The sequence below is a fragment of the Cystoisospora suis genome (assembly GCF_002600585.1).
Source record: "Cystoisospora suis strain Wien I chromosome Unknown contig_441, whole genome shotgun sequence".
NCBI lineage: Eukaryota > Apicomplexa > Conoidasida > Eucoccidiorida > Sarcocystidae > Cystoisospora > Cystoisospora suis.
The window spans coordinates 20,934-46,055 of record NW_027153242.1 but is presented as its reverse complement, the minus strand read 5'-3'; the positions used below and the strand labels follow the sequence as shown (position 1 = coordinate 46,055).

At 54.1% G+C, this 25,122-nt stretch overlaps 3 protein-coding genes across 3 annotated transcripts in view; 1 reads left to right on the top strand and 2 right to left on the bottom strand.

The window, feature by feature from the left end:
* Positions 1-515: 515 nt before the first annotated feature.
* On the bottom strand, positions 516-9,867 carry CSUI_001119 (rna-binding protein). The gene is made up of 8 exons (XM_068061325.1): positions 8,061-9,867; positions 7,466-7,513; positions 6,887-7,036; positions 6,226-6,301; positions 6,057-6,111; positions 5,100-5,206; positions 4,438-4,522; positions 516-3,652 (listed from the first exon to the last, which is right to left on the bottom strand). The coding sequence occupies exons 1-8, from the start codon at positions 8,454-8,456 to the stop codon at positions 1,780-1,782; spliced, it is 2,790 nt and encodes a 929-aa protein (XP_067926698.1). The 5' UTR covers positions 8,457-9,867; the 3' UTR covers positions 516-1,779.
* Positions 9,868-11,958: 2,091 nt separating this feature from the next.
* Positions 11,959-21,434, top strand: CSUI_001118 (uncharacterized protein). The gene is made up of 5 exons (XM_068061324.1): positions 11,959-18,389; positions 18,849-19,134; positions 19,405-19,503; positions 20,245-20,319; positions 20,583-21,434. Exon 1 carries the CDS (start codon positions 12,449-12,451, stop codon positions 16,112-16,114), a length of 3,666 nt encoding a protein of 1,221 aa, XP_067926697.1. The 5' UTR covers positions 11,959-12,448; the 3' UTR covers positions 16,115-18,389; positions 18,849-19,134; positions 19,405-19,503; positions 20,245-20,319; positions 20,583-21,434.
* Positions 21,435-22,023: 589 nt separating this feature from the next.
* Positions 22,024-25,122, bottom strand: part of CSUI_001117 (translocation protein sec62) — an 11,032-nt gene continuing 7,933 nt past the window's right edge. The window contains exons 10-12 of the mRNA XM_068061323.1: positions 24,536-24,633; positions 22,521-23,830; positions 22,024-22,091 (exon numbers count right to left, since the gene is read on the bottom strand). Coding sequence (XP_067926696.1) covers positions 23,714-23,830; positions 24,536-24,633 — 215 coding nt within the window. The 3' untranslated portion in view covers positions 22,024-22,091; positions 22,521-23,713. The remainder of the gene's footprint in view (positions 22,092-22,520; positions 23,831-24,535; positions 24,634-25,122) is intronic.

The window sequence follows — 25,122 nt, the reverse complement described above, 5'->3', positions numbered from 1 at the left end:
GGGGGAGGATTGCCGCGGGGCTTCGGCCGCGTCGAGCAAGTCTCGGCTGTGCCCCTCCTGCGAGGTGATGCTACTTCCTCGCAGCACGACGCGTCCACCTTTACGCTGTCGGTCCAGGATTGCCGCGTTTTTTTTCTGGTGAACGAGAAAAGCCATCTCGTGAGGCAACCGCTCAAAAAAACCCTCCTCCGTGAGGGACAGTCGGCTCCCCAGCGCACCGGAGCGTGGTGCGTTTGCCGGACGAACTGAGGAGGCGCGAGTGGGTGATTGCTTCGGCCGTACAGGGATACCGAAGCCGGGAAACAAATGACAGCCTGAGAACCCATCGACGGGGCTTCCTAAGCTATTTCGTCAACAATCACCTCTGCATTCGTATTACTTGTGCGTGCTATGGGAGGGGAGGCGACAGGCAGCCGTAAAACAAGTTCAACTGGTTTCTCTTTTTCTTGCAGCAATACCGCAGTATTCGCTAGCCACAGTCTTGTCTGGAGATGACAAGCGGAATCCTGGCTTAGCACTCTCAAGAGATTCCTATGCCTCCTCCTCTCCACGCAGTCGCCTGGAGTTTGCGCTCGCACGAGTTCGGGTAGGGAAGCGGGTCAATGCCTTGAGCCGACAAGCCCAGCTTGAGACGAGCTAGCGCCGCCTTGGGCCGTACAGGCGAATGCCACATGCACCACGATGACTCCGAAGTGAATAAAGTGCCGGCAGCCGACTGAGGGCACCGGTTATCGTGGAGGCTTCACCGGAGTAGCTGCAATTTTTCCGGCTAGCCGGTGGGCGCAAGGCGGCGAGCTGCACCGCACTCCCAATGCAGCCGCCGCGGCCGCGCAGCACCTCACTGAAGGAAGATAACTCAACCCGGCTTTGAGGGCTTGTCTCGACAGCCACGGCGTCTGACATGACGGCCTTCACGAGAGGGGGCGCCTGTGGCCCCCGAAGGGGTGCTGTAGTCCTACTTCTTTTGGTCTCTGGCTTTCCTTTCTTTCACGGTGGCCGTGACAGCCGAAAGGACTTACCCGGCCATGGCAAGACTAGGACGCAGTTGGCTGCACGGAGAGACTCGGCCGGTCAATACAGTGGCGAACGAGAAGCCCTTTCCTCGGAGTTTCTGAAAGACAATTTTCGGTGGTACATGGAAGTTCCTCAAGAATTCTTCTCGAGTGTCATTCTCATGTCGTTATTGGCTCCATGGATTGAGCCTCTCTTCTACTTGTCTCGCAGGGTCGCACTCCCGCGGTTGCAACTGTACAGACTCGTCCTGTTTCAGAAACAGCTGCCGGTCTACAGGGAAAACGAATAGCATTACCTCTGGCAACGCCGACCGATCCCGTGGAAGTCGCACTGGAACAGCTCCGCAGGCGCCCCCAAATTACCAGGAGTGGCTCGTATTTACAGCCGCTACACCCCTCGCCAGCACTGGTAAAAAAAAGGCACAAAAATTACTGAAGGGGCCGCGAGACATACAGACACGCAGATTTGGCACAACTTGGACAAGGATCGTTTGGTGCTCCGGTTTCCACAGGTCACCCACTTGCTCTGAAGGAAACCCAGTTGAATGGAACTCGACGACTGGCACCCCCGTCGAACTCAGAGCGGATAGAGCAAGAAGAGGCGAAAGGAAGAGATTGAGCCGAAGGCGACGCACAACTGGAGCCACGGGGTGCGCACGGAACTCTTGATGTGACCGACTTGAGCTGGCCGAACAGCTTCCGACAGTTTGAGTTTTTCTCCCCCCCGAACCGAACAGTTCACCTAAGAAAAGCGATGGTGGTACCATCACCGCCGAATCTTCGACAGATCCAAGGGCGATACTTGCGGGCGCGCGCTGTCCGGCCCTCCATCTCCGTACACACTGTCAGCTCGTGGGCTGTACTCATCCCAGTCTCCCCTGGATGCCACTGAAAGCATTCGCCGTGGCGCTCCAAGACCAACAGCACCACCATAAGACCCCCTTGCAGAAGCCAGAGGGGAAGCGAGAGTCCGGCTGGGGGATCTCCAGACGCGACCACCTGGCCTGTCGCTGACGTCTCCTCGGCCTCGGGAGCTCCGATGTCTCCGGTCACTTGGTGAGGGCCGAGGAGAGTGGCCCCGCGCGCTTGGCAATGGAGACTCCACTGCACCCAAAAACGCCGCGGAAACCTGACGGCTGATCGGGACCCGCGGAGATGTCCGGGGGCTTGGAGCTACCGACTGAACGAAGGGACTTGCTATCGTACGGGAAGCAAACCTGCGAGCTAGGCCCTCCGGCTCTTTTTGACGCGGTTCACGTGCATTGTAGTAAGGCGACTCGGGTGGAGGGGCAGGTGCCGATCCGGTGAGACTCCTTACCCCACGACCATTGCTTGTAGACCGTCGTCTTGGAGAAGAACGGGAATCCTCCGCCGCCGGCGTGAAGTCCGAAGCATCATCAGCCCAGGCGCTCCGTGCATCAGATACGCTTTCTTCATCGCGAATACTCGGAGGCATCGACTCCGGTTCTGTTTCCTCCCTCTTCAGAGACTGCTCGTCACCACCCCACGGGCGTCGACTTCTAGGCTCTGCATAGTCTTTTGATGAAGTAAAACCTGGCTCCTCACTTGCCCGGCCCCCTCGTTCTGCTCCTTTCTCTGTTTCCCAGTCGGGCGCGGGAGCACTGAAACCTGACTTACGTCGCGGAACCTCTGCGTGGTCGATTTTTGTATCTTTTGTCCGGTCTGCACCTTCCTTCTTCTCATGAAGCGAACTCTTCCGACGAGGAGGAGCTGCCGTCACGTCTTCCCGGCTGTCTTCATCGTCACCGTAGACTCGTCTTTTCTCCTTCGGATACTCCACGTCAGCAGAGGAACGACGAGCAAACTCTTTTGAAGCCCGTCTGCTCATTCTGCGACGGTCGCGTGACTCAACGTCCAAAACGGAAGGCCTCGAGTCCTCAGCCCGAGGAAGCACATCAGGTCGCTCACGGACATCAACGCCGTCTTCATCAATCTTTTGCTTTTCAAAAAGACTCGACCTTCGTCGGTCGCGAACATCCTCCCCGTGCCTGCGTGCAGGCTGCCGTTCATCCTGTCTCTCAGGTGCGCGCGACACTGCCCCGCTAGGCCGCCGAGCTCTCCGGTCTACCTCATCATCGTACTGGAGTGCTTTAGAGCGCCTCCTTTTCGCATCTTCTTCTGCCTGCGCGAAGTCGATGGCACACGGGGGCGCCGCCCTCTCAGCGGGTCCATCACCCGCGAGAGTGGAGGCACTCCGACGAAATGGCTGTGCGGACTTCGTTGATCGTCTCTCCTTGGACTTGACGTCTCTTGAGAAAACCACCCCACCCGCAGGCATCTCCGCTTCAATGCGCTCAGCAGACTCTCCCTTCTCTAATGCCACTTCCTCACCGTCCTCAAAGGGTTTTAGCAGCTTGGAAAGCACACCTTGAAACAAGGATGGACGGGTTGGCTCTTCCTTCTTTTTCGTCGTCTCCTGCTCTCTCGGACGTCGTTCGGCTTCATCTCCTTCTCCCTGTCTTTGACTGCCGCGTGACTGTTGCCAAGTAATCCTACTGTCCCCAACTTTGAGAGGCCGACTTACCAGACCTGAGGACCCAGTCCCTACGGTGCGCTTAGCTGCTCGGCGCTCATGTTCTGGCTCGGAAGTTGCCGGCCTAAGAATCACGCCGTGCTGGCTGCGCGCAGGGTGTTCATCACACACACACTAACACGCGATCCAACTGCAACTCCCATCAAGCAGTGCAAGGTAATGCGTAAGAGGTCGTCATTGCTGTCAGTGCAGCCGCTGGTACGAGCTGTAGTAACGGCCAAACCACAGAAAAGGTTGTCTATCCTGCCTCGATTCGCCAAAATCTCCCGAGTGAGCCAGGCTACACACGGCAGCACGTGAACGGAGTAGAAAGTACGCCTTCTCGCGTTTATTGAGAGAACCTTTCTGTAGACGCGAACGCATAGAATATGTGCAGCCTGCGAAGTAGGGTCAGACAGCGCGCCATCATGCATAGAACACAAAGGACGTTAACACTAACTGGAAGAGAGCAAAAGAAAACGTGGACCCAACGGTACTCGCACGAGGAGATATCGTGAACCTCAAGCAAGAGGCACGAAGTCCGGACTACAAGAGGCTGCATGCTACCACACTTGTCCGTGTTTGAGCTTCGAACAAGCTGAACCACGTAAGATGGGAATCTCATGCCTAGGACAGTCATCACAATCACGCCTCTTCAGCACAGTTCTTGCTCCCCGAGTGAATCACTGACAAGGTACACTACCAAAGCCCTCTCCCTGAACAGACTGATTCCGAGAGATTTCATACGTAGCGCGACAAAGAGAAAACACGCGTCGTTCCTGGCTTCCTCTGCATTCTTTGAGAACGAAGACGACACCTGTGTGGCGTGATAACGGTCCCGGGGTCGAATGACTCATCACTGGTCAGAACAGAGATGTTGTCTCTACTTACGCAGCTTCACGGGAACCTCGAAGATGGCGGCGATGCAGATTTCTCTCGTCGGAGGCTATATCCTCCCGATCAGGAATGCCATACCCTGCCAAAAACAAAAAAGAGAGGAACAGCACGCGAACGTGTCAGACACCGGGAACAAGCACGATTCTCAGAGACACTCAACAGCTGAGAATGACTTGAACAATTGCGGAGAAAGCAAGCAACCATGCGTGCCACGTGGAGTCTTCACGCCGCACCAATCGAAAGAGGAAATTCTGAACGGCACCCCCGATGTCCGTCTAACCACACAGACGGCCGGTTGGACGTCTACAAGAACCAAATCTGGAAAGTTAAGAATCAGTGCATACTGTAAAATAAGACAAATGTCCGTGGGGTAGGAGGACGCAACGCGCTCAGGCTTCAAATAAATAGCACCGGAGCACAAGTGGCATAAGAAAACGACACTCAAGCTTTCCTCAAGTGCCCTTCCACAACACTCAGATAGAAGTGCGAATACCAGGAGAGTGCACGGGGAGTAATTTACTCCCATCAGATCAGCTATCAACAGACGAAGACAGAAGAAGAAAATGTCACATGGAGTCTGATACCTATGGCTGAAACTAACATAATGATCGGAAAACACCGGCATGAAGGTACAAGACAGATCCTCGGTAACACACCGTCTTCAATCCAGTGGCCAAAGCGGCATATGCCTCGCAACCGCTTAGTCTCGTCCGCGTAAATGTCCCGCTGGAATCTCAGCTCGTCAAGCTCGCTATGCAGCAGCCTGTAGGACCCAACACAACCCCAGCAGAGAACAGTGATAGGGTCGGGAAGCAGAGGAAACAGAGAGGTCACTCAACCCCCCGCGCGGAAACGAGAATCCATGTAACAACACCGAAAGGCTATGTGCAGCGGACGTCTTCGCTTAGGGGATATGAAAGGAAAGCCTCTTGGAAAGAAGTCACGTCGAGATGGAGGAGGAACTGCCTCTTCTGTGCTAATGCTCAAGACCGAAGACAGCATGCGGATGGACCCAGTAAGGCTTCGAGGAACGAAGAAACTGTCCGGGCGAAGCACACTTGTGCGGATGCGCCTGCCGCCGTATTGCTTCCCTAGCAAATCTCCTGCGACCAAGGACTGAACCATCTTTCTGACTCGAACCATTCACGACTGGCCTAAGCTCAGCTGTGTAGACCTCTCCCCCGAACATCCTGCTGCTCAACAGCCGACGCGCAGGTTTTCAAACGCAGGGCAACCGTCAGTTGCCCGTCCACGCCTACAGTTGCCCGCCACACTACAAAGGAGACGTATGTCCACTCGGCAGACATATCACCATCATCAGAATGACACCCACAAACGATTCTCGACTTCTTTCTTTCCTTAACCGTCTGCAGCAGCCTCCGTGAGAACTCAAAGGGTTTGGCATCGTCCAGCCGCACCTCAGCACACAAACGAATACATTGGTTTAGGGTGTAATTCTCCTTGAATACGGTCTCTGCTCTACCTCCTCGGCTTCACACAGATGGAATACTTCGTTTCGTCGCAGCGGACGAAAGCTCCCGTACTCACAAAAGAACTATACACTCCGATCGACTCCGACTATATACAAGTCAGCGTCCGTCCGTGCAGCTCACCAGATGACCCGCTGCAGATCTTTGACCTGGCCAAGGAGCCGCGACTCTGCAAAGCCTGAGACAACAGGAGATGCAGCAGGAGCCCAGCACGAGTTAGTTCAACTGATACGTTATATGTGCGGCCCACCTGGAACGGTGCCACCCTACCCATGTCAAATCTCAGGCTTACCGTGCGCTTCCATGACCATGGACTCATACCGAAGGCAAACGTCGTCAATTTTTCGTTGCAGACGCCTTTCGGTTTGCTGAAGAGAATCAAAAAGACATCATGCGGCGGCGAGAATGAAAAGGCTCGTGGAGTCCTTCGCAGTAGCAGTCGAAAATGGACGGCAACAGCATGCGACCCATAGAAGACATCTACAAGGACCGTACCGAGGTCTAGTGGATTTTGTATCAAAGCACTCGAGTTTGCACGTCCGAAATCCTCATCATTATTAGACCTGAAACCTGACATTCCATGCGTGCCAAGGTGCGAGATCTGGTTTCTCTATGAAGTGCAGAACCCTTCACGCTTCGAACAGAGAAATCCCGCATCACACAGCCAAGTGTACTCTTCACCAGCACAACAGATACACACAAAGACAGATGTCGTTTGGCTCGCTGGATATGCTCCTCAGCAACAAAAATTGTACAGCTGCGAAATGGTCGCCCGCGTAGTCGGCAAAAAAACACTTCGCGGACATCCCCCTCGCCTCCCTTCACAACGACCGGGGTCCGGTGTGCTAATCCGGTTCCTCAGGGAAGAGGGGTTTGCAGATATAGACCTCTCGACGATGGGAAAGGGGCTCGAGACCAACAAGACAACGCAGGTGGTACTTGAACAATCATACCTGAATACGACGGCAATCTTCTTCATACTCCAGTAGACGAAGATCCAAGCCCTGCTTGAAGAGAAGCACGGTATCGTCGAACTCCCCAATCACTCGACCGTCGGAATCAAGATACGGGGCGATGAACGCAGCTAGCTTTGCCTGGTCCTCCTGCAGTGACAAATGCACTTGACGCAAGGATTACTTCTACGAGGACGAGAAGGACAGGTGCAGTTTCGCCAGCTCGATTCGTCGCGCATGTGTCCTAGTGTAGTGGTACCCGTACACCGAGATGTATACAAAAGAAACATACAACAGCCCGCTGCTGCTCTGCGGCCACTGCCAGTTACCCGAGTGAGCTCAGAACAAATTACAGAACGGTGGACACAGTGCCTCCGAAAGATGCGGCCATGCAGGCTGACGCATGTCTACCCCTCCTCTCTGCTACCGAGGAAACCAGAGGCACGCTGGGGCATCTACCGTGTACCGAAGGATGTGTAAAGCGAGAGCCTGCCTACCCGTGTGCAAAGACGGGGTGATCGTATGCAGGCAGACCACAGACGCAGAAAAAGGCAGCGTAACGTTCAAGTTTTAACTTACTAAAAGAAGGCTATGCTCCGCGTTGATTTCCGCGAGCTGCTGCTGATACTGCAGGCACAAAAAGCATCCACCCCAAGACGTTATAAATGCCGTTACTGTCCTTATCAAGCAAGCTGTGATGTCCCCTTTCTCTTTGCTTTCTTGGACGTTGTCACATCTGAGCAAAACGTGCGTAATATGACACTCGGGAATCACACGGGTGACTACTGGTAACTCTGTGGAACTCCAGCAATCCCAAGAAGAAAGAATGAACAAAAACCCAACCTTGCTTTTTCCCTATTCGGAAGCCAAAGCGACGCTGCGTAGTCTCACATGAGAAACACATGTGTCTTGTGGTGTGTGTGTGTGTAGTGTGGCTCTTCTAGCCATGAGAAATCAACACGCCACCTGTGGTAAGGAGAAAGAGGACGTTATCGGGTCCAGCCCTGGGGAAAGGAGCTCTGTCGGATTCACATGTAAAACATCACCAGTGCTTCTCAGATGCACGTCCGAAAAGGAAACACGAGAAAAAAGCCGTGTACTTCCACATTGGGAAAGCGTTAGCATAGAAAAGAGAAACCTGAGATGATGCTTTCATTCAAGGGTCCATCCTTACCAAGTCTACAAGAGCGGCTATCTCCGCGTTCGCTACTGTTAACTGCGACGGCGGTAAAACTGTCTGCTGCTGTTGCTGTGACGGGAACGGAGAAACTCCATCTGGCCATGGCCAGGGACCTGCCCCAGATAAAGAAGGCATCCCTATTGCAGCTGCTGAAGGCGCACTAGGACGCAGTCCCGGTATGAAAGGCGGCGCATGCAGAGTAGTGGGAACTGGTGGAGGGGTCACATGAGGAGGGGGCGGCGAAGGACCGGCGCGCTGGAAAGAACCAGGAAACGAGGCAGTAGGAGTTCCAATTCCTCCCGCAGTTGGCGGAAGAAGACTGCTTCCCGCCGCCCTCCACGGCGAGCCTGAGCCACCTAAGGTCGCCGCTGACGAAGCTGCAGCCGCCATCGGAGCTGGAAAAAGATCCCGGAGAGTAGGAAGGTATACCGATCATTCACATGTATAGCCGCCTAGGCAGTCAAGTAGGAAAAACCATCGAGACTAGGAGACGTCGTTGCACCCAAAGAACAAGACACTCCCCACGAGGTGAGGAAGAGAAAAATGTTGGGGCCCTCAAATGCCACCAGAAAAAGGAAACTCCGACACAAGCTTCCACTGAAGAAGGACTTCAGGCAGCTTAGCCGGAGCTGGAGATGAAAATATCGCACTACAGACAAAAGCTGCGAAGTAGCCGCTAGAGGGAAACTGAAACAGATGGCCGATGCCAGCGAAAACTGAGAACAGGAACTCGACGCTGGCGGAAGAGTAAAGAAATCAGGCGGTAAACCCAGACGAGCCGTGCCTCTCCGGGCCAGAGGATATGAAGAATGAATTATCAGCGCAGCAGTCGGGAGCGGAGACCACGGCAGAGATGCATCAGAAAAAAGTGCAGAACACAACGAAGTGGAGAAGCCTGCAAAGGCGGGACGAGAACGAGACAGCACGAAAGGCCGGCTGCAGCCCCAACATGCGTGTGACTGGGTGGTATGAGTCCGAGGAAACACACAAGCCAGACAGGAGAAGCAGCAGTGAAACTATATCCACCTGAGGCCAAAGGGAGGGATCCGAGAAATCGGGAAGCGGATCTGCGCGAGCTCGACGCGCGTTCTTTCAAGGAAAGTTTCGACTGGGGGTGATGCAGAGTTGACAGGCACTGAAGTGAGAAGTTGTCTGCAAATGAATCCACAGATCAGGAAGACCCCGAGGAAGCATGAGAAAAAGAGATTTAAGTAGCATTCGAGGCGGAAGCTACCCCAGAAAAACAGGAGCTATGGTTAGCAGGAAGAAACAAACGATGGCCGGGGCTGGGGCCAGTGAGTGGACGTTAATGGCGCGGCTGCGCCCACGTGTATCTCTTACCCGCATCGGTTGAAAACCATGATGCAAAGAAAAAATCGTCGCACACCCATCCAAACAAACAGAAAAAGACAAACAAAGCGAGTTCGAGCTTTCTCTGAAGTTCTACCCACGGGTTGACCCGCACTCAACAGAACGCGGACAGCGAAAAGTCGAGCTCGGTGGTCGTCCGTGTCCCGAGCGTTGGCTTTTTTTATCTCGCCGTGATTGGTCCAGACCTCGGATGTTGCGTGTAGTCACTATGGAAATCTCGGTGTCTGAAGCTTTTCTGCTTGCGGAGGTTGGCAGGAAGAACAGATGTTCTTATGCAATTCACCATAGTTTTTCAGCCAGCCGGTGTCTGGCGAATCGACGCCGCGTACGGCTGTGAAGTGAACCTCCACGGGACGCGCAACAATCTGAAGCAACGAGAAGGAAGATGAAATCGCGCACTCGGTTGACACCCTTCTCTGCGGAGGCTCTCCCTCAAGCAAGAAAAGGGAGTCTGGGGAATGCTCACTATTTCGGCAGTGCAACTGCAGACCCTTCCGGCACCCCGGGGTCGCACCGGAAGCGGACTACCGCTCCGCAACTCGAACCGTGACACCGCCTTGCTGAGAAGAGTGATGCGGGGCTAACTTTCCGCGTTGTTTCCCCCACTTCGGTTTGAGCGGAGACTTCTACCCCCACCGTCACTTTCTTGAATCACCGTCCACCGTGTCCCCTGCGTTCACGACTTAGTATGCAGTATGTGAACGGCACTGCTACTCGACCTGTGCAGATGCCACCAGCCTCCGAGTGGGGTAGCAGACAAACAGCGACTTCCGTCTTCTGGGGGTTGGTAGTACAACTGAGGAGTAGCACACTCAGGAACACTGCGGCAGCCGCCACTGTGAATTTCCTTCACAACGCCCCCGACTGCCAAAAACTTGTCTCTGGCTGACAGAAAATGGGCCTTGGGCGAGTGGCGCGCCGAGGCGCGAGACCTCATCCTGCACGAGGCAAACTGGGGGGTGGAACTACTCGGAAGTGCGGCGACAGAGACCATATCCTTTTGGTGCCAGGGGCGAGATAATTCCACTCATATCTTTGGACATGGCCTTGCGATCACGCAGTACACTGAGGGGAGGGATCCGTAGCACTGAAAACTGCGTGCGCTAGTCTCACGACAGTTGCTTCCGCGTGAATGGTCTCTGAACTTTTGGCCAGTCCTCCTTACTCAGCACGGAACAATTGGCGAGGTTTCTGCTGCAGGCCTCTGGATGTAGCACCAGGGTCAGTTCCCTGAGCAGCACCGTGCTGCTCTCCTCTCTCCAAGCTTCGTAGAGTTAGGTCTCTACTGCGGACAACAGATTGAGTTCGCGATCGTAGGTCCTCGCCTCATCTCCGGACTGCCTCCCGGCACTGGTTTCTGCTCGGGACACACGGGGGCCGAAGAGCAGAAGCGACGGACTCACTTTTGGGAAGAGTTACACTGCGCTCGACGCCGCTGGTTCAGTTTGTTCCGGGCTCCGCGGAGGGGGAGCCGCCGTTGGTTTTTGCAGAAGGATCTTACAGGCAAGCCTGCCTAGTCCTCATAGGACCCGCTGGGGTTCTCTAAACGGCTTCGGAGTAAGACCCGGCGGGCAGCCGACCACACCGTAGTAAGTCTACCTGCGACTCAGCAATGAGCCTATAGTTTTCCTTCCGACTCCAACGTCAGTTCGGGTAACTTCGCTATTGGTTCACCGCGCCGGTCAACGCCAGCTCACGGCTGGCTTGCATCTTTACCGGGACATGACTGTCAGCACACAAACAAGTAATCGAGACCCAATAGCCCTCCCAGCGCCGCGAAACGCCCGGTTTCCCAAGCTAGTGTGCCTGCACTGTGTCGTACCCTTCGTCCTTTTTTTTTCGGCCCGCAGCCCTGCCAGACACCAAGCTCACGTTCCTCGATGCAGAAAGGTACCGGACTGCAGCGTACAGCCCGTCCAGCGGCGGCCTTTGCTTCACCGCACTTACGACAAAATCAGGGCAGTTCTCTCCTTCTGCGGTTTACGTGGTAGCCGCAGTGGGCGGCCTTCCTTGCGAGTCACTGAGCTGGACTGGATTTTGTAAGGTCATCTCAGTAGTCGCTCCCAGCCCGTACGGGTACGGCATTTGACAGAGGGTAGGAGACCGCAGTGCGGGAACACGTTCAAAAACACGGCTGACGCAACACCATTGCAGTAGGACGAGCACTGTGGCACCACAGTCTTTGTCTACGTAGGCCCCCGAAAAGATAGGGAACAGCGGAACGGGCTTTTTACTCTATGGCGCCTCTCCCTTCGGCCATTTTTGTCCTTTCTTCATTGTGCTTACAGAATAGTGATGATGATCTGCAGCACCACCCGCACCGGGCTCCGGTACCTCCTGAAAAATTCTCGAAAAAGGGGATAACGATCCGAGAGAGCAGGAGTTACGTAAAGCCTCCCCCAATTTTTGTCCAACTGCTCACCCCCAGGGAACGCGTGACTCCCGCGAGCTACTTTAGCGCAGTTGAACCCACCCTTGCCTGCGGACTCACAACGAGGGAATGTATTTTGGCAGAATACAAAGTGCTCGTTTACGACAGATCTTACCACTTTTTAGTGACCACAGGTCTTCAATGACAAACCAAGGTTACTCCGTAGTCCCTGGCCAAGTGCCCGCAGAAGCCAGGTTCCCGAGAAAGTAGTGTTTCACTGATTTTTTACCTACTTTTCTACGTTCACAAGGCTCGAAGAGCCATCTTGAACTCCGTCTATTGTAAGGTAGTTCCTTTTCAAGACGTTAGAAAGTGTGAAAAGCTTGGTTTGTTGTTCAGAGTTATTCTTTGTCACCGATCCCTGCTTTTTTCCAGTTCCCGACAGCTTAGTGCTGTTGAGTCGTGAATCAGGTGATCTAGGCGCTTCGGAAACTCTTTTCGTAATCCTTTGTAACCGAATGACGGCCGTCACGCTGGATTGCAGGTCCGCGTGCTTGTGTTGACGCTGCCCTCTCGTAGTACCGCCCTGCCTGCAAAGTACGTCGCCAAGGCTCAGAACAGCGACCTCTACAGAAGCAATATGGGGCCTGTCTCCCCTAACCTTGCAGCCGGGCCCCCGAGGGACCAGTCCGCAGGCTGGAAGTGGGCGTCTTCCTCCAGAGAACCTTCATCGCCACGTCGCGCTTTGGGCTGTCCAGTGAAAACACCCCGTCAATGCATTTGCGTGCTGGTCCTCTGTTGTTCCGCCGCTGTTGCTGTGAGTGGCATGGCATCGCCAGTGCTGCCTCGTCATTCTACTCAAGCTGTTGCCTCCACTGGCCCTCTAGGCGGCAATGCAGGGTCAGTCACAGGGCGCAGTCCACGTTCCGACGCAGCCACCCTTGGCAATGAAGCAGGCATGGCAGGACAAACTGCAAACATAAGTCTGTATGGGGTAAACGGACGAGGCACAGGTCAAGCCGAGGAGAGGCAAATGCTTTCCAACTTTTCTCCTCAGGACAATCAGCAGTTTAGAGAGGAGTCGGATCTCCCGGAGCACAGCAGTGCCAGCGTAACAGAAGTAAGGGCATCACCCGCTTCTGTGGAAGCGCCCCAAGGGCAGAATCACAGCATTACTACAGAGAGTCAACAAGAAACGAAAAACGAGGAAACACCGACACAGCTGAAGGCGTCAGCGAAAGAGTCTACCAGGAATTTACAAAGAAACGGAGTTGTTGAGCAGCGAAGGGGCGGTGCGCAGGGAGATCGGACATATCAGAAACCCATTCCTACCCCAGGGGAGCCGCAACCTCCTCTTCCTCCGCAGTTGCAAGCAGCGGTTGCCTCCTCACCTTCATCGTCAAATTCACTGGGCGTGCCTCTCGAGGCCGTAGCTTTGTTGCAACCTCAACATCGGCAGGCTTTCATCGACACCGCTCGCCAGCTCCCGCCTGAGATGCACGGGCTTCTACTCGCCGAGATCATGAGAGCCACCTCTGCACCTCAGCCTCGCAGTTTTGTGGCGTCATCTTCCTCCCCCAGAAATCGTACTGACAGCAGCGGACCAACCAGTGAACAGAAGCGCCATGAGGGAGGCATGCCTGCAGCCTCGCCCGCATCACCTAAAGACATGTTTCTCACAGGCGAAACACAAAGTGCAGGCACTGCTGCCATGCGTGAACGGCCACGAAGTACACCCCAGCCACCTCAGAGCTCTCCGCCGCAGCAGGCGCCTACTCCAACAGCACGTCCCACTCCTTCACCTGAAACACATTTTTCCTCCCCGCCTCCTATTCAGCGTCCCCCACCGGCCCCTCCCTCTTCCTCTGCTCCGACATCTTTCCAGGTCTCCGTCCCCCCTTCGCCCTACGCGCAAAATCACCCTTTCTCACCGCCGGCCTCTTTGTCGTCATCTCCGTATTACTATCCTCCCGCGGCAGGCACATCAATAGCACCTTCCAGGGAACAAGTAGTGTCTGCTGCAGCAGCAGCGAATCCCCCGCCACGCGCCCAGTATTCTTATTCTACGCCCTCTGACCCCTACACTTCTGGTCCACCGTCTTCATCCGCAACTCCTAGTCCACAGTTCCCGCACTCGTACCCTCCTGCCACAAATGTCCCGGTTGGCATGCCTTCCATCTACGGTCCCGCTCCCCCTCCCTACGCAGTCCCCAGCGCCCCCCTGAATCCACGGGCGCAACAGCGACCTCCTACCAACGCTGATTACTATTCCTACATGCCAGGAAATTCCCAGTTTTCTCCAAACTATCCTGTGCACTTCGGAGGTGCTCCTTCACCCTCGCCCCCCGTACCACTAAATGCTTTCCTGGCCGCAGCGCCCCCAACTCCAGATGTGTTAGCGGAAACGGTCAATACGGCAGTTGGGTCTACTCTTAACCAGGCGACCTCACTTGTAGACAACACTCTTCGGGCTGCTATTACCGGAGTGGTTAATCCGGCAGCTCAGCAAACAGCTTCATTCCTTTACGGCCTCCAGGCCCTGAATGAAAAGCTGTACGCTGGCAGCGAAGTCGCAACCAAGGCACTTCTAGACTTCGCCGCTTACCGCAGATCACACCCGAATGACACTCTTGCGCAGTTTGTGAACAGCTTGGAAGAAGCAACTGACACGCTGAATCACGCAGCGGCTGCTGGCACCCCGAGACTCAAGCCGACGATCGAAGCAGCTCAGAAAGAGGGGAACCCCAGTATAAGCAAGAACACAGAGCTACTGGAAGGCATGGGCTTATTCTCGCCTCCGCCTAGCGGCAGTCCACGAGCCAGCCAAGAGAAGAAGACCCCGAAGAAACCGGCCGAAACACAACCGAACCTCTCTGCAGCTGTAGCAGAGGCGGGCGGTAAGGCAGTCGAGGGCGCTTTAGATCTTCCACAGGAGATAATTGATCTTCGGTCCCTGCTTACCAAGGAACAAATTGACGCAATGGAAGCACTATCGAGCGTGTTGAATCTGGGCTTTGACAGCGCGGTGAATTTCGTAAAGAACCAAAGCCGAGGCATTCTTGGTCTTCGACAGTTTCCGTTCTTTCAGCCGCTCCAGCGGCGAATCATGGAGATGTACCAGCGGGCCTCCATGTATAGGGACGCAGATCAGCAGCAGCTAGCAGCTCAAGAAGAGCGAGAAGCGAGCATGAAGGCAGCCTTACAGCGGCAGCAGCGCGAACAGCAGTTTTTGGCGGATCTGCAGAGGGAGCAACTTTCCATACTGCAAGAGCGCTCAGCATCTTCCCGTCAAAACCAGGGAGAGCAGCCGTCGCACGAGAGCTCTGCGATGCACCAGGCCGGTGAACAGACACAACGTACAGGCCAGCAAGGACACGGACATGAGGAGATGCTTCTAAAGCAGGCACAGCTACTGGAAGCTCAACTGTCCCAACATCCACGACCGCAACTCAACCCACAGCAGGTGATGCAGCAACAGGCCATTCAGCAACAAATGTCTCAGAAGCAATTAGCCCAACAGCATCAGCAGAGACACATTCAAGAACAATTCCTACGACAGCAACAGTATCTAGCCGGGCAGTCGCATCCTGCAGTACAGCACGGATCCCAGCAGTCAGAGCAGAAAGTCCAAGGTATACAGCAACAAGAGAGAGGAGTGCAGCCTTCAGATCACCAGGGACAGCAGCCGATGGGCAAGGGGGAGCAAGAAAGCGCTTTGCAGCAGCAGCAGCAACAACAAGCAGCGCCGCGCCAACAGAAAGAACAGAGGTTAGTGCTCAACAGTCTTCAGGAGCACACACAAGCCCTCACACCAGACAAAGGTACGACAACCCCGGATGCGGTTCATCTGCTTTATGCGCGAGGCCCCATAGTCGGTGCATCCACCGTTGGCAGTCATACTTCTCCCGACGCTCCAGTTTTTGACTTGGAGGGACCGCTAGAACACACTTCAAAAGCAAGCTCTGCTCTCGAGACTCTTTTTGTAAGCACTCCTCGACATCTCCTAAAGAAGGACGACAGGAAAAAGGCGCACCACGCTAGAGGTTNNGAGGTTTTTCGCATCGCGGCACGGCCCCTGAAAGTCACAGTGCGAGAGCTATGGGTATCGACTCGGCATCGGAAGACACAGCACGAAATGCTGAGGAAAGGCCAGCGAAGGAAACTGAACCTAGCGGGACAAGCGTACCAGGCGACGAGCCTGAATTTCAACGCACACCCGCGGGGGATACGAACAAGGAAGACTCCAAGCTTTCGGCAAACAACCCCACAGGACCAACGAAAACTGACAAGCACACCAACGAACTGAAGAAGAGCCGCCACCACGGAGCAGACAGGAAAGCCAAACACCGTAAGAGGCGAGATCTGGGGCTTCCTGATCACGCACAGGATTCTGAGGGCATCACCGAAACGACTGCGACGCGACAAGATGGTGAAGAGGCAGCGGACCATGGTGTAAAACAGAAGAAGGGTCAACAGCCTCCACCCGGCCCGGAGTCTGAGGAGCACACAGTCGAGAGGGCCCTGGTGGAGAAGGCGGAGCAAGAGCAGGCCAAGGAGAGCACAGAAGAAATGAAATCTCAGGGCGAAACCGTTGTAAGCACCGAGTTGACCCCTACATCCGTGCGGCGGCTGGCCACGGTGTCCGTTCCGCCTTCGTTCTCGTCACTTTCTCCGTCTGTTCTTTCACTTCCCCCGGCCTTTGCACTTCCGTCCAACTCTAGCGTGTCTATGATGCCCTCAGCGCTCGACCAGTTACTTTCTCTCCTCGGTGTGCAGGAGCACTGTATCCAGGAAAACGTCCGGTATAAGGGCTTAGCTAACGTCGTGGACCGTCGCAGTTCGCTCAGTATATGCCAAGCCGCGTGCCGGGCCGCTGCGGCTGCGTTCGGATCTGAGTACCAAAATGCTGCCAGCAGAAGGCTTGCAACCGAGGAGCAAGTAGATTCTCAAAGCAGTTATGTTGAGAGTGACCGTGTGAAAGGCCAGGGTGTGACTAATGAGAGCTTCAGCAGCAGCGACGAAGATTCAGAGAATTCGACCAATACGGCTGTGAACACCTTCAGCCAGGACTCTACAGATTCGGAAGTTGCAGACGGGAGAAGCTTAAGCTCTGAAGATCCGCGAAAGCTAGGGCCACGTCAGCCAGTTGCTCCGTGTGCTTTTATCTCGTACCTGCCAGCAGTTGGACTGTGCTACCGGTATGCCGCTATCGAGGGTGTTGTCGCTGCCCCAGGTTACGTGTCTGCACCCATCACCTGTTCCATAGTGGAGCAGGGTCCAGGGGAGATCCACAGCGATTCAGCAGCACAGCTATACGGACAACAGCAGACCCAGACCGTCTCTTCGGCGGCAACATCGCAAGCGGGGCGGAAAGACACAGGTCAGTCTAGCCCAGCCCAATCCGGGACGTTGGCGGGTCAGCCTTCACCCTCTGGTGGGGCAGAACCCCAAGGAGCGGGGGAAAATGCCACACGAGTTGCCAACATAGGTAGTGGGGCTGAGCCTCCGTCAGTAACTTCGGGGCGTGGCGAGTCTCAAGCTGTCCAAGCAACGCAAAGCCAGAGACCGAATGAGCTGAAGCAAGAAGGTCAGCAATCGGGGTATGAAAAAAGTGGCAGCTTGGGCCCTAATCCTGTCAATAGGAGCGCTGGTGGTGCGACGGGGGCTGTCGCTGCTACCTCGAGTGCTGCTGCCGCGGCGAGGCTTGCTGTCGACCCGGGTGATTCAGCAATGAGGCCTGCCGAGGAAATGTCCGCTGCACACTTTTATTCACCTTCACTTGCTATGCATCAGAAGGCCCTAGAGAGTGCGTATAGTCCCGCCACCAGCCAAGCGGGCGTTCCTCAAGCAATTGTCTACACCCCCACGGCTCCAGCACCCATCGCGAACGGTATGCCACAGGGGACCACAAACATGGGGCTACCACCGCCCCCAGGAGAGAGCCCGTCGTTTCAAACAGTATCTCCAGTTACAACAGCACCTGGTGGATTTCTGGCTGCTAATCACCCACCGCCTGCTCCCGTAATGCAAAGTCCGCCAGTAGGACCGGCGGCAGTGAACTCGGCAGGCGGGCGGCTGTACGGGCAGCAAGTATATGCGCCTTCAGCGGCGATAAGTGCGATGCCACCCGGCTACACCATTCCTCAAGCTCAAGCAACGATCGTTGGAGCCCAAGCCCCCTCGGGCTTCTTGCCTGCAACTGTCCCACCTGTAGCGGCGGGTATCCCCCCTCCGCCCCAACTAACAGCCTTCTCAGCCTTGGCCCCCCTCCCGACAATCACTACCCCGGTAGCCACGACAGCGGGTTCGCTACTTCAAACAACTCAGGGGCTCATGCAAGCTGGCAATGCACTCATGCAAGCTTTCCCTCTACAGCAATTGCTAGATGCAGGCCAGCAACTGTACGCTTCGGGGTTCTTCCGCAACCGCGGAATGAAGCACCTGCAGTTGCCGGTTCTAGGCCAGCAAAAACAAGAACTGCCGCCGCCTCCCGGGATGGAGAAACCGACAGTCAACTGTGCCTCAGAGGGAATGACTTGCTGCGTCCCAGAAAATGCCGCGGACAAATGGAAGGAAAGACCGTGAGTCCTCGCCCCCTTAGGGTTTAGGCTTTAGCTCACTTGCGCTGCCCCGCCCAGATCACACGTGTTTCCTATAAAGAGTTTGCGGCCCGGCCAACCGGGCTTTCATCCCACGCATGAGTGACGGCGCCTACCTGGACAAATCCTGGGCGGGCTTCGCAGAGATATCATGGTTTCCTGTGTCTTCGAAGAACGTAGGCTACTTCTGAGTGTGCACTCAAGGATCAGGTATGTATGGCATGCGGAGAAGCTGTGACGAGCAACTGCTTGAGTTCGTGTCTGCATCAGCCTACTTTTTGCCAGCAATCCTGGTACGGAGAGGCGGCTGTCTTGACAGGGGCGCCTCCAAACTCTCCCCGACACAGACAAGGCGAGATGCAACTGCTATTACGGCAGCCTGGCTACACATTTACTAAGGCTCCCCCCTCTGTTGCCCACGTGCTTGTGTCACTGGCTCAGACCGTACTTGAATAACCACGAGAAGGATAAACAATGCCGGGCCCACTTTGTTTCAATGGTGAACTCGCTGTGTGTCACTACAAGCTACGCCCTTAAAGGAGATGCCATTCGCGATCGCTACTCACAATCTTCTTCAGCACTCGGGGAAGATGACGATGATAACTGCGGACTGGTGTTGACGGAAACAAGGGATTTCTGGATTTTCCACCACACCCTCGTTATTCCGGGCAAAAACATGAACAACGCCATATGCGAATGCAAGGAGCCAAAGACACCAAATGAAGAGGTAAGTAAGAACACGGGTGCGAGGGATGCCGTGCGCGCCAAGTCAGCACTCCGCGCCGAGGAGGCAGGGCAGGCATTCGACCCGTGAACGACCGGGAGGAGTCCAAAGCGGAACCAAAGAGAAAGAAACGGGGGCTCGATGCGAGCCTCGCAGAAACAGTCACTGAAGAAAGAAGACATCAGATTAGGCTAACAGGCGCACCGGCCACCAGCATCTCGCCAAGAGCACCGGAGCTCGACGCCGGCTGACGTGTCCTCTTTTTCACTGCAGGGGCTACGTCAGATCGAAGGGTTTGCCACATGGGAATTCTCCCTGCAGGCGGTCCACGCTATGGAGGCCCAAGCAGAAAGAGGGGAACAAATTGCCAAGGTACAGTAAAAGCCCATCCCAAGCAGAAAGAGGGGAACAAATTGCCAAGGTACAGTAAAAGCCTATCCCAACAGAGCCGCTTCCGTTCTCGGGCTCACACACGACAGGATATCCACGAAAGACCGTAGAGGGTAGACCAGGTGCCGTCGAGGAAGGAGAGCGCCGTAGTGCCTGTCCAGTTTCTGTAGATAAACTGGTAACTGCAGATTTCCAGCGCAAGCTGAAGCACAGTATACGCAGTCACTCCTTACAGGGACCATGAAGCGCGAACCAAGTCGGGCACGTGCCCGGAGGTAATACCGCTAGCTGTGTTTCGCTCCCTGGCAAAGGTGGAAGCTCCTGTAGCTCCCGGCGTCGGAAGAAAAAGATCTGGCTGTCCAGGCTGTGAAAAGACCGAGGTAACGAGCTGCGATCCTATGGTTGCTAGTGTGCACGACCCGGTGAGTGCTCGGTGCTCAGTCGCGTACAGCTTGACATGCTGCATGTAGAACGTCGGCAAAAATGACGAGCGGGTAGACAGAATTTGCCTGTCTTTGGACGTTCTCCCTAGCTTATATTTAAGTCGGCTCGCTGGTTCTTGAAAAATACCCACATCTCTAGGCGCGTCCATCATGAGAACGCATCCGGACCCGCACAGGGACGTTGTGCAGATCACCGTAATACTCCGAAACAATGCCCTTCTCGGCTGCCGCCGTAGTGATGACAGAAACTTTGACGAACCTGCGCCTTCTTCTTGACCAGGGCTTGGGAACTGCACTCGCCCTGACCACCATGCTCGGCCAGCAAGGCGAAGAAGCTATCGGCCATGTGTTGGAAGTAAGTAGCCGTTTCGAGAAAATGAGCTTCACGCAGACTCGCAGCATGCAACAAACTGACTTTTGTCATGAGATTTGGTTTGCTGACACTACGAGCTCTAGTTCCGCCCGCTGGTCATTTCTCGGAGTCGTGGGGTAGCCTGTCAGCGAAGATACAGCGGGCCCCCTTCGTTGTCTCCAGACTGGACACTTCTCAGCCGGACGATGTCCTCTTGTTTTGCATCGGGTATGAACCGCTCCTGAGTCGCTTCTCTTTGCTTGCAGCACGCGGGTCACACACGCAAGTAAGTCGCGTCCATTTTGAGCGAACAACAATGAAAAAACAATGAAGCGTCCGTCTTCGCCAGGAGAGGAAGTGTCGAGAGCACTCAAGGCTAAAGAAATACACGGGTACCGGCTCTCACCTTTCCCAAGGTCCTCAAGGCCTCTGCTCGTCCTCTGACGGAGAAGCGGAGCCAACCAACAGGTGAAAGCCAGCTAAAAGATTTACTTCCTGGCCTATGCAGCATTGGGTACAACGGACTTGACAATCTTCTCCGGGCTGTGATCTACCTACCCTCTTGGGACCAGGCTGAGAGCCCTAATACCGAGAGCTCTCGTACCCTAGCATGCTGAATAGACTTTTCGCAAAACTAGTCTGAAGCCGCGGCGGTACGCGTCGCCATCTCGGCGTCGAGCGACACGCGAGCATCAGCAGACAGCGTTGACAATTCAAAGCCGTCAAAAACATCGCAAAGTGGCCATCTATAACGACAAAGCGGATACTGCGTGTCCGCTGCATACTTGTTGGTCTGGCGAACTCTGTCTGGGTAGGCAGCCTTCTCCGACCCAGGTAAGCATTCTGCCGCTGTAGTTTGCCACTTCTTCGTGCTAGCCTATTGCCCATTTGAATCCAAGAGTTGTATGAGACACTATATAGTGGAAGCATACCTCCCGCATGCTACTCCCTTTGAAAGCACGTACGTGCGTGTCATATCCGTTACGAGGCTGAGTAAAACTACGCCACGTACTCGGTACCCCTGCGATAGTTCCACTGGGCTGTCGTATGTATCGGTGAGAGATGCCAGGGCGCTGTCCAGAATTCAGGTATTTGTGTGTTTCTTGGACCCTGGCTTGGTTGTGTGTTTGTCAATGCCTGCTTGTTGACTTCCCGTGAAGCGAATGCTCCAATGATCACCGGATGCGGAGGAGTGCTCACAGTAAAGAGTCACCTCTTTTGTGTGGTAGCGAACACCCTCCCGGTGCCAGGCGAAAACCAGTCCTGCTCATAGGCGGACACAGCAGTTGCCGGGTTGTCAGGACCTGTCTAGGCGTTGATGCCCCAGGTTATCGGGGCATCCTGAACGCCCAAATATAGTTGCTCTTGCCTGGGTGTCGCAAGTGAAGCGTGCGGGCGAGCGGCTTCCGCAACATTCCGCATCCACCACACAACAATATATCAATGCAACTAAGGCGCGAATACAGATTTCGAGAAGAGGCGCCTTTCGTGGTACACAGGGTGTTTAAGAAACAGTTACAGAGAGAACCACCGCCAAAGACAATCTGGGACTACACCGATACTTTTCCGGCCAAGCATCACTCTCACGTGTGACCCTTATAGTAAGGGGAGTTTCAGGCTCTCTTCGATACTGCCCTCATTCACCTTTTGTTCCCTCCACGCGCAGATCAAAACAGCTAAACTGGCGTTCAGAGACCCCGAGCCCTTACCCTCGACAGACACGGCTGCCGGTCAGCGAACAGCCGAGGTCTAGTTGCCGGGACCGACTTCCATACCTGCGCTTGGCAACGCAACGCATGGTCAGCCGCCCGACGGCTGGTCCGAGTAACAGACTGAACAATTTCACTGAGTGTCGAGATGCAACGCTGCCAGTAGACTCCATCCTAAGTCACAACGGTCTCTTGCAGCTCGACGCTGGCAACAACAGTGAACTAGCCTGTGACACGCACCCCTCCTCTTCCGACCATTTCGTCATTTCAGCTAGCAGACGCTTCGTGCCCTTTACCACGAGGAGCTTAAGCACTTGGCACACCGCCAGTCTCTTTAGCCCAAATAGTGTTAGTAGGGGAAAGGCCTCCCCATGTCGACAGAGGTCCCTAGCACTTTGGCTCAAGCGCGCGGCTGTACTAAACCACCTGGTCATTTTTAGCAAGCACCGGTTTCGATAGAGTACGTTTTACACGGGAGAGAGGTGCACCTCGTACCGTGTGAGCGGTTGGTGGCGCGGTTAAGAAGAGACCACAATAGCAGCCTCAACAAACTTCAATGGCCTTCCGGATGTGAGCGTCGACTAAGCGACGCTTGTCTTCACACAGGCATACCAGCACAACACGGTCAAGCGGTGGACATCTGAAACAGCGTCGCACCTCGCCAAGGACGTACAATCTCATGGCTGATCGACATCCCTGGAAACGTGTTGTGCTCCCCGAGGCATAGGGACTGGCGAATGGCAAGACAAGCAAAGAGTAGCTTCGAGTCGCGCAGCTCGACTCGCAGAGGGTACACGTCTCGTAATATCCCGGAGCGGAAATAGCTGTCCCGACTGGCAGCGGCCCCTGGAATAATCGGTATTACAGTAGGTACTGAAAACAATATATACTGGCGAGAACAGGTTCGACGCCTCCCTCGAACCGACGCACAACAGGTGGTGTGCATTCAATATTGTATGCGGAACTGCTTTTCTCTTGAAAGGAACACCAGATGTGCACTTGGCTATCGTGTACAGAAACATGATCATACATATGAACGAAAGGAAAGGACGCGAGCGAGTGTTCGCCGCTTGGACAGTAGAATGATTTGTGCACAGATGCACAAGACACGGAAGTTTCAGATTCGCATAGTACATGATTAACAGCTTGAACTTGTAGGCCGCTATATCTTCCTCCCCCCTGTCAGTTTTCCGCCGACATAACTCTTCACTTCAAGCCAAAAAGTCGACTTTCTTCTTCAATCTCAACTTGGCTACTTGCTGGCGTCGTGTCCATCACGCTCCAGTACTTTCAGATTCCGTCCCTTCTCACGCGTACCGTTTCGCCCAAATCCTTCTGAGTTCTTGGCAGTCCACCTCCTTAAATGACGTGTGTTCCCTCCCCGTACTTTCTTCCACCGCTGCCGTTATCTGCGATTCTCCGCCTTCTTAATGCACTGAAGCCATTCCATTCGTTCTCACAATGTCTTTTCCTTGGAATTCTGGTACTTACATGCAAAGAATGAGCAGTTATGAATGTATTCATGTCTCTCTCATTGTTCAAGTTCGGGTTTCCTGTTTCTTGTTTCTGTTACGCTTTTCTACAGAATCCACTGTGTCACACGATAGAGATCTAGCTTTTCTCCCACTGAGGAGATTTTCTTTCTCACTCAAGTCACATGTGTCCACTACCACATCAACACAAACCGCCTAAAATTTCTTCTTCTTCCTCTTCTGCTCTTCATCACAAGCGTCGTTGGCGGCCTCCTTCAAAGCAGCTTGAGTGGCCTCCGGGCAATTCGGGAAGCACTTCGATTCCAACACCTCCTGCGATAAAAGGAATTTAGAACACCGTGAAGAAAGAAATCAAAACTACACCTCTTTTTTCTGCACCGGTCTCTTCAACAAACATCACCCATACTCCTCACTTACCTTCTCTGTGTACCTTTCGTCTTTTCTCTTGAATAGGTTCTCGACATACGAATGATAATGATCCATATAGCTGTTTACGACTACACCCCGGAAACCCATAGCACTACATATCACGTGTCTGTCCTTGTATGTCGGGGCGACCAGTGTCTTTTATGACCCTAGCTGAAGTGTCCCTCTACTTTAGTTGTCGTATTGAAAAAGTATGGCTACGTTGAAACTCATCTAACAAGAGATAAGGACGTGAAAGTGTAGTCTCTCACAATCTTCTTCTGTATTGGACTCCGGGGACGGCATCTGATCACCGCTAGTGATGCTGCGTCAATGAATACTGGATTTCTTGATCAACCCGCCAGCCATTTTCTCACCTCTCCTTACACATGAATGGCGCATACTCCTATTTAGGACTACAACGAGGAAACACATATTACTGCATATACGTAGTCGGGGGAACAAGAGGATTGACTAGGTGCCCGTGTTTCGAGAGAATTCGAAATGAGAGGAGAAAAAAAAAAACGAAGAAGACTTGATTAGTTAGGAGCAAAGCTGCATCGATCTTTCTTCGTTGTTGCTGGAGTCACAACACCTGGGGGAATGCCTTACCTGCATGCATTTACACTTGACGAGACATCTGGACTGCATGAGATGCTCGAAAGAAACAAATCCACATGTCTTTAAACAAGAATAGTCCTCTTCGTCACCTGAGAGCAACAGGAAAAGCGATGAAACCAGAAGACGTACACGTACAGCCAAACTGGCGATTCTTTATCTTCCCTCAGTGCATCAGAAGCATGACAAACAAATAGAGATTTCATCATTCCTCCTTTCTCACCCACGCGGATATAGTATGTATCTTCCCTTTTTCTTAGCCTCTCGTCCATCTTGAAGAGCTCCCGGCACTCCTCCACAGATCAACCCTAAGGAAGCATGACCTCGGAGAAACCCCACAGGTAACTAACCAACTTATGTAAGACCCCGCAATTCCTTTTACCACGCAGCCGTCAATAACGAGGGTTTTCTCGTATGAATTTCATCTCATCAGAATCTTGTGCCTATGTGATGAAAAGATCTTAGCGTCCGAATACAAGAGACGACGTAGCAAAACGTGAACGGTGGTTTTACGTTTCTACTCGAACACTCAGCCTAAATGTGAAGACACCGTCCATCTGTCTCTACTGATAGAACCACCC

Bases quoted from the DNA above. Each gene is read 5' to 3' on its own strand.
- CSUI_001119 (XM_068061325.1), bottom strand. From the start codon at position 8,456: ATGGCGGCTGCAGCTTCGTCAGCGGCGACCTTAGGTGGCTCAGGCTCG. The intron at 7,514-8,060 runs GTAAGGATGGAC...TTGTGCCTGCAG, and splicing joins TAGCCGCTCTTGTAGACTTG to TATCAGCAGCAGCTCGCGGA. The intron at 7,037-7,465 runs GTAAGTTAAAAC...TTGTCACTGCAG, and splicing joins CGGAGCATAGCCTTCTTTTA to GAGGACCAGGCAAAGCTAGC.